Source organism: Lynx canadensis, chromosome B4 (genome assembly GCF_007474595.2).
Source record: "Lynx canadensis isolate LIC74 chromosome B4, mLynCan4.pri.v2, whole genome shotgun sequence".
In the NCBI taxonomy this organism is placed as follows: Eukaryota; Metazoa; Chordata; class Mammalia; order Carnivora; family Felidae; genus Lynx; species Lynx canadensis.
The window spans coordinates 10,783,007-10,802,611 of NC_044309.1; the positions used below are offsets into that span (position 1 = coordinate 10,783,007).

At 41.2% G+C, this 19,605-nt stretch overlaps 2 protein-coding genes across 3 annotated transcripts in view; one reads left to right on the forward strand and one right to left on the reverse strand.

Annotated features, from left to right (window-relative positions):
* Positions 1 to 18,257, reverse strand: part of USP6NL (USP6 N-terminal like) — a 181,336-nt gene extending 163,079 nt beyond the window's left edge. For both annotated transcript variants that reach the window (XM_032593820.1, XM_030321082.1), the window contains exon 1: positions 18,091 to 18,257. The gene's annotated coding sequence lies outside the window, so the exon portion shown is untranslated. The remainder of the gene's footprint in view (positions 1 to 18,090) is intronic.
* Positions 12,305 to 18,637, forward strand: LOC115518613 (basic proline-rich protein-like). The gene is made up of 3 exons (XM_030322202.1): positions 12,305 to 12,433; positions 15,138 to 15,265; positions 17,758 to 18,637. The coding sequence occupies exons 1-3, from the start codon at positions 12,305 to 12,307 to the stop codon at positions 18,635 to 18,637; spliced, it is 1,137 nt and encodes a 378-aa protein (XP_030178062.1).
* Positions 18,638 to 19,605: the final 968 nt, after the last annotated feature.

The following is a 19,605-nucleotide window of genomic DNA, read 5'->3' on the forward strand; positions in this document are numbered from 1 at the left end:
TTAAAGGTCAGCATTTAAAATAAAAATTTTTTTTAATTTTTATTTAACGTTTATTTATTTTTGAGAGACAGAGACAGAGTGCAAGTGGGGGAGGGGCAGAGAGAGAGGGAGACACAGAATCTGAATCAGGCTCCAGGCTCTGAGCTGTCAGCACAGGGCCCGACGCGGGGCTCAAACTCACAAACCGTGAGATCATGACCTGAGCCGAAGTCGGACACTTAACCGACTGAGCCACCCAGGCGCCCCTAAAATAAAATTTTCTAAAAAGAAATGAAAATAATTTGGTTTCAACAATTTTCTATTTCCAAAAGAACCTTCTGAATATAAAACCTTCATCTAAAAATATAAAAAATTGCCAATCTTTAAAACATCATGATTCCACTTGTATTTTCCTTTGTCTATAAGAAGTTACCCCCAAAGCAAATAGTACATACAAAGTAATTATCACACAGAAACTTATTATCACACAGAAACAGGTGTCCTTGGTTTTCACTTACTAAAAACTTATTCCCTCCCCCTTTCCCAAATAAATAAGTCCTAGAAAGAAAGTACCCCATCTAGGATAAAGACAGCATATCGCATCTGCTAAACTCATTTTTGATTACACATAAATAATTTATACACTATCAAATGAAGACCACTAAAGGTATTGCTATAGACTTTCTCTAATAATGGGCATTTTTCTCATTATAAAATATGGTTTCATTGTTTAAAAAAATTGGAAACAAAAGCAAAATAGAAAGAAAAATTCTCTTGCCACAAAATGCCACTACATCTACCCAATTACGTGGGGCACATTCCTTTCAAGGGATTTTTTTTGTAAGTATTTCTTCAAAATACACTTTATAGGGGTGCCTGGGCGGCTCAGTCGGTTAAGCATCCAACTTCGGCTCCGGTCATGATCTCGTGTTTCATGGGTGCAAGCCCCATGTCTGTGTTGACAGCTCAGAGCCTGGAACCTGCTTTGAATTCTGTGTCTCCTTCTCTCTGCCCCTCCCCCGCTCACATCTGTCTCTCAGTCTCACAAAAATAAATACACATTTAAAAAAATTAAAATATACTTTACAAATACTACATACAAAATTTTGTATTTGGTTCTTTTCACTTCAGTATAACATAAAGCATCACCCTGCATTAGTATAAATACAAACTAAATCTGCCTTAGTTGATTAATATATTAAAGAAAATGAGGCATAAAGTAATACTAATACTATATTTCAACATAATTACGGATGCACACTGCCTCCCCAAATCTAACACATAAAATCCCATAGGTAGATTAAGGTTTGATATAACATTTACACTGTGCTTCCTCATTTACAGCTTTGTTCATAAACTGATAAACTACTTTTTGCAATCACAGAAAGTGACGGTTACTTTATTTTCTAAATCAATTAAGAACATAGCATAGTACTAAGGAACACTGACTCTGCAACAGATTAAAGTTAGGGTAACATTTTTTGAAGAAATAATGTTGGTCTCATTTATATACTTTACTCATGTCATGTAAAATACGTGAGAAATACAAATTTACAAAATGAAAATCTGTATGCACAGCATGATTTGTAGACTGTAATTAGCAATGGCATATAATCATAGTACTGCCACGTAATCACCTGACCCCCATCCCACAGGCTTTCTTCTTTATCTATACAGTAAATGCTATGATTTTCATTTCCAGATAACCCAATTATCCCAAAGGAAATGAGAAGTTGTATGAAAAATCTAAAATAACACATAATCTACATGTTAGTTTCAGAATATGTGACAAGAAGTTTCTCGCTATAAATACAGTTTTTTGATGGTGTTTCACTCAGGCTATTAGATCTGTTTTCCCTCCCAGGGAACTAGGAGGTCAAACATGCTGAGCCCTGGAGCAGGGTGAATGACGACACAGGAAGGCAATCCCATGTTACAGATACACAGGGTAGATTAAACATTCACAGATGATCCAGGAGTTTACTTATAGTTCACTTACACTGGTAGAGTCTAGTCTCTTTGGTCAGGGACTTTTCTCTTTGTTGCTGTTTATAACAAAGCTTTTGATCTTAAATTTAAAATTCCTAAATGGTGGGGCACCTGGGTGGCTCAGTCGGTTGAGCATCTGAATTTCTGCCTAGGTCATGATCTCACAATTCGTGAGTTCAAGCCCCGCTTCAGGCTCTGTGCTGATAGCTCGGAGCCTGGAGCGTGCTACGGATTCTGGGTCTCCCTCTCTCTCTGCCCCTCCCCTGCTCATGCTGTCTCTCAAAAATAAATAAATGTTCTAAAAAAAATTTTTAATTCCTAAATGGTAACATGAAAGCATTTTATACTAAGTAGCGCCTCCTACCCATAATTGTAAAATGCTGAACAAATACTTATTCAAGAACTGAACTTCCTAACATATCAAGTTTTCTTATCGCTAAAAATAGTAACCTCAAAAATACCAGGATAATAAAACTTACCAACAGTGGATTTATGACCTTACCATCTAAGGTGATAAATATACTTGACAAATATGAAACAATGCATGAATTGGAATTACTGTAAAATGTCATGGAGTAGTTCTTAGAAAAACATACTTGGAAATTACTCGTAACTGAACTCACTGGTTCAAACTCTTTAGCATAATCGCAACTTTGAAATGTAGACCCTCCTGTCTACTTTCAAAGTAGGTCGCATGCAAATTCTTTTAAGCACCAACGCAGTTCAGAAGCATGTAAGATAAAATGGGCACAGGGGAGCCCAGGTGGCTCAGCTGGTTAAGTGTCTGACTCTTGATTTCAGCTCGTAATCTCAGGTCATAATCTCAAGGTTAGTGAGGTCGAGCCCCACATCAGGCTCTGTCCTGACAGCATAGAGCTTGCTAGGGATTCTCCCTCCCAATCTCTCTCTTTGCCGCTACCCCACTCACACTCGTGCTTTCTCTCTCAAAATAAATAATGTGCACACTCTCTTTCTCCTCCTCTAAATGCTATCCCCTCCCAATGGACATAGAAAAAAGAGAAGAAAAAAATCTAACTTTCTTTTTCACACCATCCAAGAGGGAAAAAAAATAATTTGTTTTAAATCCACAGTTTCACATAGTAGGTACACTGGGGTATTTCTGTAAAATCTGGCCTTTAAAGTCATTTTCTAGTAACTTGGGCTATGCTATTTATCCTCCACATGGGAATGTGTACTCACACTAACCTAATATAGATTCTTTCAAGTGACCCCTCCAACTTTTTGTGACAAAACTTGATCTGCATGTATGGTAAGCAGGGCTACCGATAACCCATCCTGACAGGGAACTCAGGGTAAACGCAGGGCGCGTGGGTGGCTTAAGCGTCCAACTCTTGATTTCAGCTCAGGTCATGATCTTATAGTTCACGAGATCAAGCCCTGCATCAGGCTCCATGCTGACAGCGCACAGCCTACTTGGGATTCTCTCCCTCCCTCTCTCTCTGCCCCTCCCCCACATGTGCACACAAAGTACATAAACATATAAAATAAATCAATAATAATTTTTTTTTAAAAAGTAAAACAAACTCCGCCATATCCTCTTCTTTACTGCAGGCACTAGGCAGCCTAAAATAATTTCTGATGCTTTTAGACAGTTTAAACCTCTAGAAGTATTGGAAAGGATTTCTGGGTTTTATAACACCAGATAATATATTTTAGAACAAGCTCAGCAGCCCCAATTTTAATGATTTTAAAACTTAAATTTAACAGAATTATAAACCACAACATATGGTATCACATTCTATTGTTTCTTATAATATTCTTTCAGGAGATCAAATTAACAGTAATTCACTTCACTGTATACGATCTTCTATGGAAAGAAATACATGAGAATGCCAATCTCCACTACCAGCCGATGGGATCTCCATTCTTTTACTCTTAGCACAAATTACAATTTCAGAAAATTAAATTTAATCTTGAGAACATTATGCTAAGTGAAATAAGCAAGTCATATATAAGACAAACACCCTATGATTCCACTTACATGAATGAAGTACGTAGAGAAGTCAAATTCAGGGACAGACAGTAGAATGGTGGGTACCAGAAGCTGGTGGGCAGGGCGGGGGAGGACAGGAAGTTAATGTTTAATGGGGACAGAGTTTCAGTTTGGGAGGATGAAAAAAGTTCTGGAGATGAATGGTGATGGTCCTACATTAATGTAAATGTAGTTAATGCCACTGAACTGGACACTTAAAAAAGGTTAAAATGGTAGTCTTATGTGTATTTAACCACAATACAAAAATACAAGTAACAAAAAAAGAATCCAATGTACCTACCGCTCCAAAAGAGCAAGCAAATCGTAAAGTAACAGAAATTTATTACAAAGTGTCTTAAGTGTTTTTATTAATGAATATCCAACACCAACCACACACTTCTAAAATATTTGGCTTTGAAGGAAAAAGAAGCGTATACCTGAGAAATAGCTAGGACTCATTATTTATATATTTTTAAATCCCTCCAGTTAAATAACACAGGCCCTGTTAAAGCCAGAAGCGAAACACATACTTTCAGCACTGAATGTCCAAGTCCTTTCCTGTCCCTCCACCACCACAGTTCCCTATGATCTCTCAAGTTCATTTTGTTTTTTCTGTCCATCTGCAAAATATTTCTCTCTAAATAAATATATATACCTTTTCATTCAAGTGCTCTTGTATTGGTAAAACACTCACACCAAGCAGCTGAAGACCATGTGTTAAGACTTTAAAAACTTTAGTTACAGCTCCATTTTTATCTTTTAGCATCCTTCAATGTTTTGTAGAGTAAGAACGATGGCAAAGAAAGTATTTAATTAATTCTTCCTCATAATTTCTAACTTCATGGTCAGTTTCCGAAAAACATCCACTACTTCACTGTGAACTTTCCAATTTTTACCATTCAAGGTAAGTATCTCTCCAACTAAAAATACAGCTGTCAGGTAATTCCGTTTCTGAGATTCTAGTGCCCAAAGAGCTTGCGAACCCTCTTGCTACATGACATCAAAAATACTTGATAAAATACAATAATTATCCTATTAAATGCACAGCAAAGCTCATAAGCAACTAAGAGAAATCCTCAGAGACCGAAAAAACGCACAGGAGCACAAAGAGAGGGTGATAAGTAAGCACTGACACCAGCAACGGGCCTTCCAGGCAATTGCCAATCTCCCATAACCACACTGCACCGTCCAATACTGCAGCCACCAGCCTGTAGCTATTTAAATTTAAATTAATTAAAACCATGTAAAATTTAAAATTCCATTGCTTTGTCATACCTCATACATTTTAAATGTGGCTAGGGGCTGCTGTATTAGCAGAGGTGTGTAACATTTCCATGATCCCCGAAAATCCTACCAGACAATGCTGAAGGGCTTTCAGTGCTGACAGTCATGCTTGGGACAAAACCAGAGCTTTACACAATACAACATGGAAAGTCAGACTACGGATAAGTACAGAGAGCCTGGGACCTGAAACACTATATCTTCAATAAAAATAATTAACTAAGTAAGGGGGAAAAAAAAATCTACCCCAAAGGAAGATTGAAGGAAAATTCTCTCCTGAGTCTAGGTTTATTTGTGTTTGGGGAGGGGGAGGGAAGTATTCACTGGAAATCTGTAACCAAAACCAACCTTCACCCAGGTTTCAAGTTCAAATCCATACACTTGTATATTATAAAAATCTCAAACCTAGAAATTAAGTTGCCCTGGTTTGACATTGTCCTCAATTGCAAATTCCCTCTGGGAGAAAGCACTCTTAAGCCAAGTCTCATAAGCATTTCCACAAAGTTACAGGAAAAATTAGCTCAAAATTTAAAACTATGCATAAGCAAGATTCGACAGAAATAAGCAGACTCATCACAAATATGTCAAAAAGGAAAGGACAATAATGTTTGAAAAACAACAGGAAATGAAAAATATGAGCAAAAAAGAAGGCAACAAATTTGGAAAAGAATCAAGTGAAAAACAGGATAACTAAAATTAAAGCTCAACAGACAAGTTCAGCAAAGTGGATGCTGCTAAAGAGAGAATTAATGAACCAGATGACAGATCTGAAATCATCCAGGATGCAACAAAGACAGATTAAAAAATATAAAGGAAGATTAAGAGATATGAAAAGTAGATTAAAACATCTATTTTACATATATAAATCTAATTGGGAGTTTTAGAAAGAGAACATCAAGAATGAGGGAGAGACAATCTGCAAAAAGACAATAGCCAAGAATTTTCCTGAACTGATGAAAGACACTAAAGTACAGACTCAGGTTCAGCAAATTCCACAAAGTATAAATAAAATGGAAACTGACACCTAGAGATACCATCGTGAAACTGTGAAACATCAATGACAGAGAGTTCTTAAAAGCAACCAGAAACCAAAGGCAGATTGCTCACAGAAGAAACAATTAGACTTGACATCTGACTTACCAACTGCAACAATGGGAGCCAAAAGACACTAGAATAATGTCTTCAAAGCTAAAATAAAGAAACTGTTAACCATAATTATATACTCAACACAGTTAAAACTAACTTTTCAAGAAAAATGACAAAATAATGAAAATTTCAGACACAAACTGCAAGAATATAAACAGACCCTCATTAAAGATGCTTCCAAAACTGTAGTTCACAAATATGGAAAATGATGCCAAAGAGAAGATCTGAAACACAGGAAAGAATGGTGAGATAAAAGTTGTAAACATGAGTAAACACAAACAAATATTAGAGGTATGATTTCTAAATCAGGAGTTACAAAAAAGAGAGAGAGAGAGAAAGTACTGAACAACAGCATGTAATCTAGAAGGGAAGTAATAAGAAAGGAAATATTCCAAGTTTCTTATGCTGTTATTCAAGAGGAAGATATGGCAGATACTATCTTTTGTTCACATGCCTTCCTTCACTCACTGCTCTCACTGTGACTTCCCTAAGGGTGGGACATACTCCCCACCTCATGGATGTGGGGGCCTGATCGCATGACATGTTGGACTCTGGGCACAACTGACACCATCCCATTTGTAAGTGGAGGGTTTAAGAGCCCTGAGCTTGGCATGTGTCTTGTACCCCAACAGCTGCTGGTCCCAGAATGAGTAGACACCCAGCACATAATTGAACCCAACCCAAGGCTTATAGACAAGCCCAGCCAAACCCAGCAGAGACTGCCAAACCTATGAGCTAGACATAAATGTCTGTCCTTTCACAGCCCTGAAATGTTGCAGTGGTTTGTTACACAGCATAATTACTGCAAAAGATGACTAATGCAGAGAGCAAGGACATTAACTTTAAATGCAAATGAAATGTGTGAGTTTTAGTTTTACTAAAAAGCTTTACTCACTAAATTTGTGAATACACACACACACACACACACACACACACACACACACACACACAATGATACTATTAACATAAAGTTCCAAAATATGTAAAATTCACAATAAGTTGTTCAGGGACATATACATATGCAATGTAACTATACAGAAAAGCAAGAGAATGCTAGAGCCTAAAGTTGAACCTGACGGTTTCCCCGGACAAGTAATGGATGGAGGAGGAGGAACAATGAGATGTGATCCAAGAGGATACTGATAATGTTCTATCTATTGCTTAAGTTGAGGGAGGGGACACTATAGACACCATTATATTAGACCCTATGTAACACATATTACACAGAGCTTTTTGTAGAATAAGTTTTATAATACTTTAATATGAAAGAGCAAAATTTTTCCCAAGCCATTCAGAAGTGAAATGATGATAAATGAGAATAACAGAATATGTGTACCCATCCGTATGAAGGAGTTAAATGCATTTAGAATGTTTAAACTATAATTAAGAGGCAGAAATATTTGTAGTGACTCATTCATTCTTTAAAAGTAAAAGACAAAGTCAAGTGATAGGCAGTTCCACTACAAATTGCAAGAGAGCTTTCACGTGCAAAGACTGAGGATTACACATTATCCACATGTGTAAGAGCAGCAGGCCTACTCAGAGCTGTATCATTGGTGCTACCTGATCTCAGACGTCTGATCACTAAAGCTTCTGATCTCACCCTCAGAGTTGCACAAGCCAAGTTCATTTTCTAGGAGAAATTCCTAGAGCCTGTTTTACAACATTGCTATGTGTTGAACTACCAGCCCAAGAAAGAGCTTAAGAAAATTTCCTTTGTTGAAGCTTGATTCATGACAGCAAAAAAATTTATAAACAACTCAAATGTCCAACAAGAATTATCAGAAATGATGCCTCAACCAATTTATTTCCCAAAGGATTATAAAGCAATATTTAAATGATTAATGTTGGGTTTTTAAATTTAAAACAAACAGATAATATACAAATTGACTATCCATTCAATAAATATTTACTGAGCAGATATTATGCGCCAGGGAGTGTTCTAGGCCCTGCAGACACAGCCAAGAACAAAACAAAGATCCTGGCCCCGTGGAACTTACATTAGAGGATTTCTAGTACCTTTCTTTCTTAATTCAGATTCATAGTTCATTGGTTCAAAGACATACGCTGGGCACACATATACGTACTGGGTAATGTCTTCTCATTCCAGATAAACAACTTCAGTTAATATTAGAGTCACTATTCATTGACACAGGAAGTCTCACCACTATACTTTCCTAACTCTTGGGCTTTCTATAAAGAATGCTCTTTCTGCAATTTATACCCCCTGAAATACAATGCTAAATTTGAACAACTTTCAATATTTTCCCAGCTCAAGAGAAGTGAAGCAAATCTTCCGTCAGCGCTAGAGTGAAAGGTCTATTTCTCCTACCCACTATTCACTACATCAACACAGCACTTCCTGCTAATAAGGTCAGAGAATGAGATGGGCAAAATGTGAAATCATTGAATTTCCTCGGTTTGTTTACACGTGTATGTTAATGAAGCATCAGATAAGAATGAGGTCTAATTTCCCCTTCTACAGGTAGAATCTGAGTTAGGTTTCCAGAAGGACTTATCGAATTCCAGCAGCTTTACACTGGTGAACATGCTAACTTTTATGTATTTAGAAAAACAAATGTCCTTTCCCAAGCTTCTTTACCTACAGCTATAGAGGCAGGGCCTTTCAAAAACAGCTTATATGGAAACCAATTTGACAATAAACTTCATATATTGAAAAAAAAAAAAAGAATAAATAAACATTTAAAACATTTAAAAAAAAAAGCAGCTTATAATTTGTTCAGGTTATATTTGCCTAACACACTTGATACATACTATCAGAGAAGTGCACCTGATGTGAGCTCTGCAGATCAAAGCTAAAACGAAGGATACAAGACATCTGACTTTAAGAGGCCTGGCATCATTTTAAAAGTCAGCTAAAAACTCCAGATTCTAAAGACAAGAATCCATCCATCCCTTCAGTAAATACTTATCCAGCTAGACAATATGCAAAAACTTCTCAAGGGGCTTGGTATAAAAAATCAAGACAAACCTGGTCCCAGCCATCCTGCCACTAACCAAACAAATTCAGGACAAAAGTACTATCAGCTCATGCAAAGGCCCTGCCGTGAATGAAAATGAGTAAACGTATTGGCCATAAGATGCAAATATATCAAGTTGAAGAGAGGAAAATTCATGTAGTCAATAAGATTGGAATTCAGCAAATCGATGGTAGGTTGTGGGCCCTGAAGGAAGATCACTCAACATACAAGGAGTCCTAGATGCAAGAGGCACAGCTGAGACTCACGTTCTTTACCTGTAAAATGAGAGTTAAACTTTTCAACGCACCTACCACTCAAGACTGTCAAGTGATTATGCCAGAAAAAATGCTTCGGTAATCTAAATATCTTCTATACTCTAGCACTGATTCAGTTTTGGTGGTTGTTGTTGTTGGTTTTTTTTTTTTTTTCCAGGTCTTATTTTTAAATAAGTTGAAATGATTTTTAAGTTCTCTTTCTAGCACCGTTAGATTTAGGACCTAAAAACTAATCTTAATTCAATGAGTAAGAGAATTCTAACTTCCCAAGCATTATTAGCAGGATCAATCAATAAATTATTGCAGAAAACCAGGTATGAGCTGAAACAAACTGGTCTAAAATGCTGGTTACAAAAAGGGGGTGTGGGAGGGGGCCAGATTCAAATGACACTTAGAAGAAAGTTAAAATGACTATCAGTAGTGAAGTAATCAAAAGAGTAACCCTGAGAGTTTAAGGGAAGAACCTGGAGCATTCTTCTGGCAATCCCTGGTGACGGCAAATTACCAGCTTTGTAGGAAAAAGATTTTGTAATAGAAAAATATTTCCCAAGCAAGTCTGGTGAATGAGCTTTAGAATTCAAACTCATGATAAGCATTGATGAGAAACAAAATGTGATATAAATTGAGGGATGGAGCTCAATATTTTCCAAAAAGCAAGTTCTAGGGGCGCCTGGGTGGCGTAGTCGGTTAAGCGTCCGACTTCAGCCAGGTCACGATCTCGCGGTCCGTGGGTTCGAGCCCCGCGTCAGGCTCTGGGCTGATGGCTCAGAGCCTGGAGCCTGTTTCCGATTCTGTGTCTCCCTCTCTCCCTGCCCCTCCCCCGTTCATGCTCTGTCTCTCTCTGTCCCAAAAATAAATAAACGTTGAAAAAAAAAAATTTAAAAAAACAAAAAAAAACAAAAAGCAAGTTCTAAAAAGAAATTTCAGAAATTTCTCTTCAGCAATTAATGCAGATAGTCTGCTAATGGTAACTATACTTAGCACTAATTTGAATACATGTTCAAATACAACTTACATTTCCAATAAAACTAGACCACAGGTTACACACCAAGCCTCTTGTTTTAAATACAATCAAAAAGCTAGACAAATATATGTATTTCTTTAATTCTTAAAAATATCAGAGGCTATAAATTGGTACAACCACACTGACAAAGTTGGTAGTAACTAGTAGGGCAAAATATATATCTGCCTATATTACTCAATAGTTCCGTGCCCAGGTGTATTTCCAAAAGAAAGGACTGCATAAACCCAACAAAGTACACACACAAAAATGTCCACAGCAGCTTTATTACAATAGCCCAAAACTGGAAATAATTCACATGTGTATTAAAAGAATGGATAAATAAATTGTGATAGGCTTGTGTATGAGGCTGCAACTATGGCACACTATATTTTCCAATAATGGCGACCACAACATTTCCGGTCTCACATGCTCTTCTAGAATCTGATCTCTCCCATTGCTTCTCGGCCTTTCGGCTAAGATCAAGGGCAGAATCTTCTCTCTCCCCATCAAGAGGCAGAGTCTGTTCCCCCGCTCTTCCAACCTAGGCAGGCTCATAACTGCCTCCAAGAATACAATGCAGTGGAAGTAAAACTGCATTAAGTTTCAAAGCCAAGTCATAAGAGGACATTCAGCGTGTGTCTGGCTCACAGGATCTCCACCGCTCTCCCCACTGCATGTGTGTGGAGGACGCTAGCACTTGGAACACTGCCACGAGGCTGTGAGCACACTCAGGCCACATTTAAGTGCTGGTCCGCCAACGGCAGACACGTGGGCAAAACTTGCAACACTATTAGGCCCAGCCTTCAAGCAGCCCTTCCTGACACCAAAGTGCAGCTATAACAAGCAAGGCCCAAATTACAGTTGTGTACAGAAATCAAGGTCATTGTTTAAGTCACTGAGTTTTGAGGCAATTTTTTAGGTGCTCCAGTAACTAGAACAAGTACAGGGCAATGAAAAAGAAACACTACCGCTACATGCAACAACATAGCTGAATCTCGTTGATGGACTACAATATTGAATGAAACAAGCCAGATCAGACACAGAGGAATGTACACTGTATGATACTATTTCGACAAAAACAAAAAAACAAGCAATGCAAAACTAGGGGCACCTGGGTGGCTCAAGTCGGTTGAGTGCAGGACTCTTGATTTCACCTCAGGTCATGATCTCACGGGAGATGGGATTGAGCCCCATGTCAGGCTCTGTGCTGACAGCACGGAATCTGCTTGGGATTCGTTCTCTTCCTCTGCCCCTCCCCATCCCCCCCCACCCCCCACCCCCGCTTGGTCACTCCCTCTCTCTCTCAAAATAAATGAGTTTTTTTAATGTAAAACTAGTCTATGGTGCTAGAAAACTGAGTAATTGTTACCCAAGGCAAGGAAGATAGGTAGTACGGATTGGGAAGGAGTGTGACACGGGCCTTCTGGGGTGGCAAAAATGTTCTGTATATTGATCTGAGTATGATTATACATTTACAAAAACTCCTCAGGATATACATTGAAGATTAGTGCACATTACTATATGTATATTATACCTTAATTTAAAACGTAGGGAAGGATGGTGATCAAAGAACTAACAAGGAATCAGGAGGACAGGGTGGAGCATGCGAGGCACATTGGGGTTTCTTCCCTCCTGGAAATATTTGCCTAATCAAGAGATGCCTGAGAGGCTAAGCTGCATGGAGGCGGCCTTGGAGACTCAGAAGCCAAAGTGTCAGAGTACAAGATCCTCCAAGGGAGCCATCCCCTACTTTGGAATAAGACCGCATAAGGCTGAATCCCAGAAGGTATAACACAGAAGTAAACTAAACCGGTCCTTGCATAGATTCAAAAAAACTTAATTTGAATAAAGGTAAGACCAAGTGCCTAGCAAAAGCAACAGAAAAAGCTTTACCTAAATCGGTAACTACTTCTAGACACATTTTTTCAAATAGAATGAACAGTACACAATCAAAGACAGGCAGGAACATTAGGAGATACGACCCCTCGAGAAATGAAAGACTACGGAAAAAATCTGCACGACCAGGGGATAGTTGCCATGCTCACCCTGTTCAAAGAGATATGTACAGAGCTTGAAATTTTTGATAGGGAATTAGAAACTATGAAAGTGACATGACCACTTAAAAGGAACCAAACTGAAATTCTAGAATGAAAAATACAATTAACCAAAATTAAGAACCCAGAGAATAACATTTAAGAGCATACTAGACAGTGGGGCGCCTGGATGGCTCAGTTAAGAGTCCAACTCTTGACTTCGCTTCAGGTCATCATCTCACGGGTCACGAGATTGAGCCCTAACACCGGGCTCTGCGCTGAAGGTGCAGAGCCTGCTTGGAATTGTCTCTCTCTGCCCCACCTTCCTCCTAAGGGCCTGCAGCCGCGCACTCTCTCTCTCAAAATAAATCAACTTAGAAAAAAGAGCATATTAGATGAAGACTAACTTAGTAAACTGGAAGACAGAACACACACACACACACAAAAATATCCAGCACAGAAAAGAAACAAAAGAATGGAAAATACAGAAGGCAAGTGAAATGCACAGAGGATTTGGTGAGTCTAACACCGTGGAACTGAAGTCGCAGAAAGATCAAGAAACAGAATGGGGAAGAAGCAATACTGGAAGAGATGATGGCTGAGAACTATCCAAAACGGATGAAAGACATCGGAAGGTGTACTCCCCAAGCAAGAAAGGGAGGATTCTTTGAAATCCAAAAAGAAAATCTTAAAAATGGCCTGAGAAAGAAACCAATTACCAAGACAGAAGCAATAAACCATGACTGACTTCTCAATAGAAACAAAGCCAAATAGGGGCACCTGGGTGGCTCAGTCAGCTAAGCGTGTGACTTCGGCTAGGTCATGATCTCACAGTTCACAAGTTTGAGCCCCGCGTCGGGCTCTGTGCTGACAGCTTGGAGCCTGGGGCCTGGTTTGGATTCTGTGTCTCCCTCTCTCTCTGCTCCTCCCCAGCTCGCACAATAGAAATATACCTTTGGGGTTTAAAATATATATGCATTTTAAAACATGGTGACAACGAAATGGGTTTAAAAAAGAAGAAAGAAAGAAAGAAAATCAACTTAAATGTTTTTAAAGGCCTTTCACAATCTCAGGAAAAAGAGTGGAAGTCTCAATATTATACTTTGGTAAGTTGGGAAAACATATCAGAATTTCGTAGGCCAACACTAAAGGAACAGCAAAAGAACACATGATCCCACGCTAATAAAAAAGAAGTAAATGGAATAATTATTTTTACAAAGAGAATCCAAAACAAAGGTAGAATGAGGGGAAAAAATATGGAAAACAAGGAATTCAAGTAGATTTTTTAAATTTTTAAATATTTATGTCAATGTAAAGTTATTAAGTGCCAATTCATTTTTGTAATAGTCATCAGCAAAATACACAAAAATATCTGGCACACATACCTTTTATAAATTTTGACCAATCTTTTCTATTGCGACTGACTTTTTGAAATCTTATTTCACTTTCTCTTTTCTTACCACAGATATGCTAACAAGCATTAAAATGTCCGAAAACCAAATAAGAAGAAACAGGAACAAAAAGCCCAGAGAGCTAACTAGCTTATAAATACTGCATTAGTTCCATAATAAAATATTAATTTGCCATTACTGATCTATGTAAAGTTACTGAAATTAATATATTAAGAAACTCAAAAACAATATTTTTTCACTTCTTTCATGAAAAACATTACTCTAATATTTTTAATTCAATTGTTAACTTAGTGAAAGGAAAATTCCAGCATAAAATTATAACTTTTTCTACACTGACATCAATGTCGGCAAGACACAGGTGCAACATGTACCTCTCTCAGAGAATAATCAAATATCTATTTCGAGCCAAAAACACTTAAGCAAACAAGATATGAAACTCCAGAGTCAACTCCTGACCTTCCTATAGGCAAATGAAACTACCCGCCCCTTAATAAATATTTTTTGATTTTAGGGTAGATTGCTACTACCATTTTGTGAGAGGTAGGTATCTTAAGTAAGGTAGCCTAAGCTCTCGCAAAGAAACAATGCTACCAAAATTATATCAAAATACTATATTCATATCGTATAGCCTATCTCTGTAAAGAAATCAAAGAATCTTTTGTATTTCATTCCAGCCTTTCAGATATAAAAACGAAGAGTGAACAGCGCCAGAATTAAAAAACGAGACCCCAAAGCGTACAGAGAGGCGTGTCCAGGTCTCCTGCGTTAGAGTCAACGAGACGGACTCCCTTTCCACGAGGGCTGAGGAGCAAGACTAAGCCCTTCGTTCAGGTGACTCGAGCGCGGTGCCGAGGGCCTTCTCCACGCACCAAACGCGGTTGCCGACGAGCCGTGTGGGGAGCGGACTCCCACCCAAGCGTTCTTCTCTAACCTTCACAGCAGTCTCTTCGGGCGCCGTGGCTGTGCGCATGCTCCGGTCTTATCCTCACAGTGTCCCACCCGCTCACCTCCCCTCTGCACCTACCATCTCCTCCTATTCCTTCAGGTCTTACGAGTCCCTGGCTCAGGGAAGCTTGCCCAACCACCCCCAAGTCAGGTTAGGCTCCTTGCTCCTGGGTTTTATAGCTCCCAGTACTTCAAAGAAACTATCTCCCTGTCATCGTTGAAAACAAGGTAGCTAACCTGAGGCACGGAAGGCACTGGAGAAGTACTTGCTGGATGAACAAACAAATCTGAATTCAAGATTCTCCCCAATTTTGCAAAGAAAACAGCCCTCAAAAATTAAGTTATTTGCATGAAATGATATAGCCTGGAAATGGCATAGATCGGTTGAGAATCCAAGTGTCTGCAATTCTAATTCCCATGCTGTGACCCCCAGGTACTATAATGAAATGTGCTAGAAGACAGATTTCTTTCAAATTGGTACTACTTTTGTTGACTTCCACTGTAAAAAGTGAGATACTTTTTAATGGGGGGCGGGGGGGGCGAGAGACTCTAAATACCAGCGAATCCCACCTAAATGCCAATATGCCTTTCAAAAATCACCCTGAAGGGACAAACTGAAACTTTCTGGGAATAAACGGTCAGAACACTGTTGATAACAATGTCATTGCACTAAAGCAAAACAAGCACGGTTAAAGTGAAATTGCAAACATAAACCAGAATGCAATCACCTGTCTCTTTCTCTCGAACTGAAGCACCAACTCCCAAAGTTTTAGTATTGTGGCTAAGTCTTCTGCCAGCTTCCAACATGCCTGGTGCATGTTAACCGAAGTTAACTGTGTTTTCAATCTGCCACTAGCTTTCATTTACTGGCCTCCTTCTCAGTCACGTTCACTGGCTGCAAAACGTAACAGGAACTTGAGATAGATGTACACACGGCGGCCACGGCTGACCAGTACAACCTCTGCCAGGCACTGGAGGCCCAGATTGAATCCGCCGTGCCAGGAAGTTGTCTTCGTTCCCAACAACTCCAAGGATGGCCAGCCAGTTGACAGATGGTGGCAAAGCTGACACTTCCACTTACTGGCTTGTATAACCAGTGGCAGTTGTCCTCACTAGGAGATATGCCACGTCGAAGCACTGTTATAACTGGAAATGGGCTACCCTCATCAGAAACAAGCGCACCAGGGGCGCCTGGGTGGCGCAGTCGGTTAAGCGTCCGACTTCAGCCAGGTCACGATCTCGCGGTCCGCGAGTTCGAGCCCGGCGTCAGGCTCTGGGCCGATGGCTCGGAGCCTGGAGCCTGTTTCCGATTCTGTGTCTCCCTCTCTCTCTGCCCCTCCCCCGTTCATGCTCTGTCTCTCTCTGTCCCAAAAATAAATAAACGTTGAAAAAAAAAAATTTAAAAAAAAAAAAAAAAGTGCACCAGGGAGTCTGACCGCTAGCTAAAAACAGTAAGTAGGCACAAACACCAAGACTCGGGCCCAAATTCTTAATGTTTGGCAAACGATGCTTCTTCAAATGCCTTTGAGACAACTCACTAATTCTTTAATCAGCAAAGGAATCTGTTAACTCGGGATACCTGTTTTCCTTTAAAAATTAATTTATACTTCTATTAGCATAATTTTTTTGTTATATTTTGACCTATGTACGTTTGACATATGTCAATTGCGTGTGTAGAATCCCACACAGGATCTACATCCACTCTAAGTAAAAACCTAAACTATGTTTACAAACTTTATTATCAGAAACAGCAAACTCATAAATATTTTTTGCTTAATTTGAGGGTCTGATAGAGAAATACAAGTAAATAAACCACTGTTCATGTGATGCTGGCTAACTGAATTCTTATTAAAATGACTTTACAAAAGGAAAAAGTACCCTGACTTCCCTCCATTAGAACTTCCCAGAGATTCAACACATAGAGGGAGTTGGCCACGGTGATCTCTAAAGTTCTGTCCAACTTTTCTGAGCTACAAAATGTTCAGTGTGTATCCCAGAGACTTGATTCCATTTATAAATGGATTAGTATAGGATTAAAGTCACTTTCTTCCAGCAAGCAAAATATTTAAGATCGTGTCCCCACTCTTTCCCCCCATTTGTGTCACATTATTTCCTGTGACCGGGTAGTGCCCCAATTCAAACATCCTCCCCAGTCCCGTAAGGGACCCATTTAACTCCTATTAAAGTCTACTGACGAAAAAGCAACTGTGGATTAAAATGCGGGGAAAGGGGAGGAGGCGGGGAGAGTGTAATTCTGAATTTATAGAAATGTCTTTCAATTTATAGAAATGTCTTCCAATTTACAGAAATGTGGATTCGCAGACTCCTCGCATTTCCTGCCATTAAAATACCTGCGAGCAACCATTCTCACGCATTAGATATGCCGCACCGTCACTCGGCTGTTAGCTGCAAACTACTTTGCAAACTTTGCAAAGGCGCACAGATTTCCAGGCTCTCCGGTTCCCTCATTCATCCCATCCTCCGCTTGCCGAGCCGAAAGAAAGTTCCGCGGCACGAAGGCAGTAATTTAAAAGAACGAAGTTCGCCTCAGTCCTGCCCACTTGGGCTCCGCAGGACGCAAGTGAAACTTGCAGGGGAGACAGACACGTCTCCCGGGGACCGAAGCTTGCTCCGGGGGGGAGGGGGAGGCGGCGGGGCTCCCCTCCCCCAGGATCTCAGGACCCGGGTCCTTTCCACCGGGCCCCTTCACCCGCCACCAGGTCCCCTCGCGCTGCGTCCGCCGCAGACCCTCCCCGCACGCCCCCTGCATCCCAGCGCCCCCCACCCGGCGCCCGCCAACCTGCCAATCACTCCCGCAGAGCCCCACGATCGAGGTTCCAGGGGGCACTCGGACGGCCCCGCACAGGTTCCCCGAGCCTGACCCCCAAGAGCAGAGGCGGGGAGCCGCAGCTCCGTCCACCTCCCCGGGGCCGGGAATGGCGGCGTCCGGCTCCCCGGGGCCAACCCGAGTCCCTGCCCGGAGGAAACCCCGGAGACCGGCACCGCCGCCGCCGGCCGGCCGCCTGCGGTGGGAGACGAAGAAATGAAGTTACCTCCGGACGGTCCCGTCGGCGGAGGCTGTGGCGGGGCGCAGCGCGGGGAGTCGGGGCAGCCGAGCAGGTCCCGGCGCGGCGGCGGCGGCTACCGCAGTGCCCTCCGCCCCATTGTTTCCCTTCCAAGAGGCTCCCGGCGAAGCCGAGCCCGGGAACCAGGAAGTTCCCCGGCGCGACACCTCCTGCCGCCGCTATGGAAACGGCCCCCGCCTCCCAGGGCGGCTCGCCCGGGACCCCGCCTCCGCGCCGCCGGCCCCGCCCGCCTCACGGGCCGCCGCCAACCGTCGCCGCTGCGGCCGCGGCCGCCGCCATCTTGGCGCGGCCGGGCGGCCCTTTCCCGGCGGCACGTGCGCGCCGCTCCCGCGTTCCCGCCGGCCGCGGGGGCGCGCTTCCAGGGCTGCGGGGTGCGGACGCAGCTCCCGGGGATCCCGGGCGGGAAGCGGCGCCTCTGACCCCGGGCCGGCAAGGGAGCGAGGACCCGCGCCGCACTGCAGACCCCGGACCTGGAGCGAGGCTTCGAGGCACGGCGCGGAAACGACCCACTTAAGCCGTCCAATTGGAAAGGTCAAGGGATGGGCGAGCCCAGGGCTGAAGTCAGTAGAGTAGTGGCCTAGAGCGTGTTCTCTGCTGCCACATTGCCGCGCGTTTCGTTTCGATCCCATCTTACCAGCTGTCAGAGCTAGGGCACTCTAATTTTCTCTGTGCCTCAGTTTCTTCATCTGTAAAGTGACAGAATCGTAGTACCTGCCTCGTAAGGTTATCACCTGGAACAAGCAAGTGCCTGGTAGTAAGTGCAAAATGATCGTTCAATAAAAAGGTATTGCGTCTAACAAAAATCACATTTCTGTCATTTTCCAGGAACTTTAGGTCTTCCAATCAGCACTGCTTTAAATAGACTACTGTCTCAGATCCCATTGCTGCTTAAAACTTCCCAAATGTTCATCTTTTGTCCCATCTTTCTCTAGGTCAGCTTTCCTTTTTTATATCATGGAAACTGTCAAGAGTTTTAATCTCCAGAGTCTTCCATTAAGAGGTGCCATAAAAAGGTGAATGATGTAAACTTTCCAACACTGTAATTAGCTGACAGTTAAATGATTTATTCAATAGAAGCTAGAAGAGTTAGGGTGTGCAAATAACAAAGGCTTCCTGTCCTTGATTCCAGGAACTAGAATTACTAAAGCTGGCAACTCTGCACCATTGTTATTATCTCTTTTCCAGCTGGTGAAAACAGACACCAAAAAACTGGGTGCTGTGTGCAATATGGAAACAGAGGGATGGACAGAGGAGGTGGGGTCACAGACTCTGCTGAAGGATGCAGACTTTAATAACTGTGCGTAAGACCAGGTCTTGGATAGTCTCCAAGGTTCCTTGTAGCTTACAAGTATTGTGATCTTATTCGTACACTCTTTAAGTTTATACTTCCCTTTGGCTGTTCACTTAAACCAGGTTTGTGAAGACAGGTGTTTAATAAGCCTGATCCAAAACTGGCATAAATAGTTTGATATATGAATTGCG

Bases quoted from the DNA above. Each gene is read 5' to 3' on its own strand.
- LOC115518613 (XM_030322202.1), top strand. From the start codon at position 12,305: ATGCCTGAGAGGCTAAGCTGCATGGAGGCGGCCTTGGAGACTCAGAAG. The intron at 12,434-15,137 runs GTATAACACAGA...CTATTCCTTCAG, and splicing joins ATAAGGCTGAATCCCAGAAG to GTCTTACGAGTCCCTGGCTC. The intron at 15,266-17,757 runs GTAGCTAACCTG...ACCCGCCACCAG, and splicing joins CTGTCATCGTTGAAAACAAG to GTCCCCTCGCGCTGCGTCCG.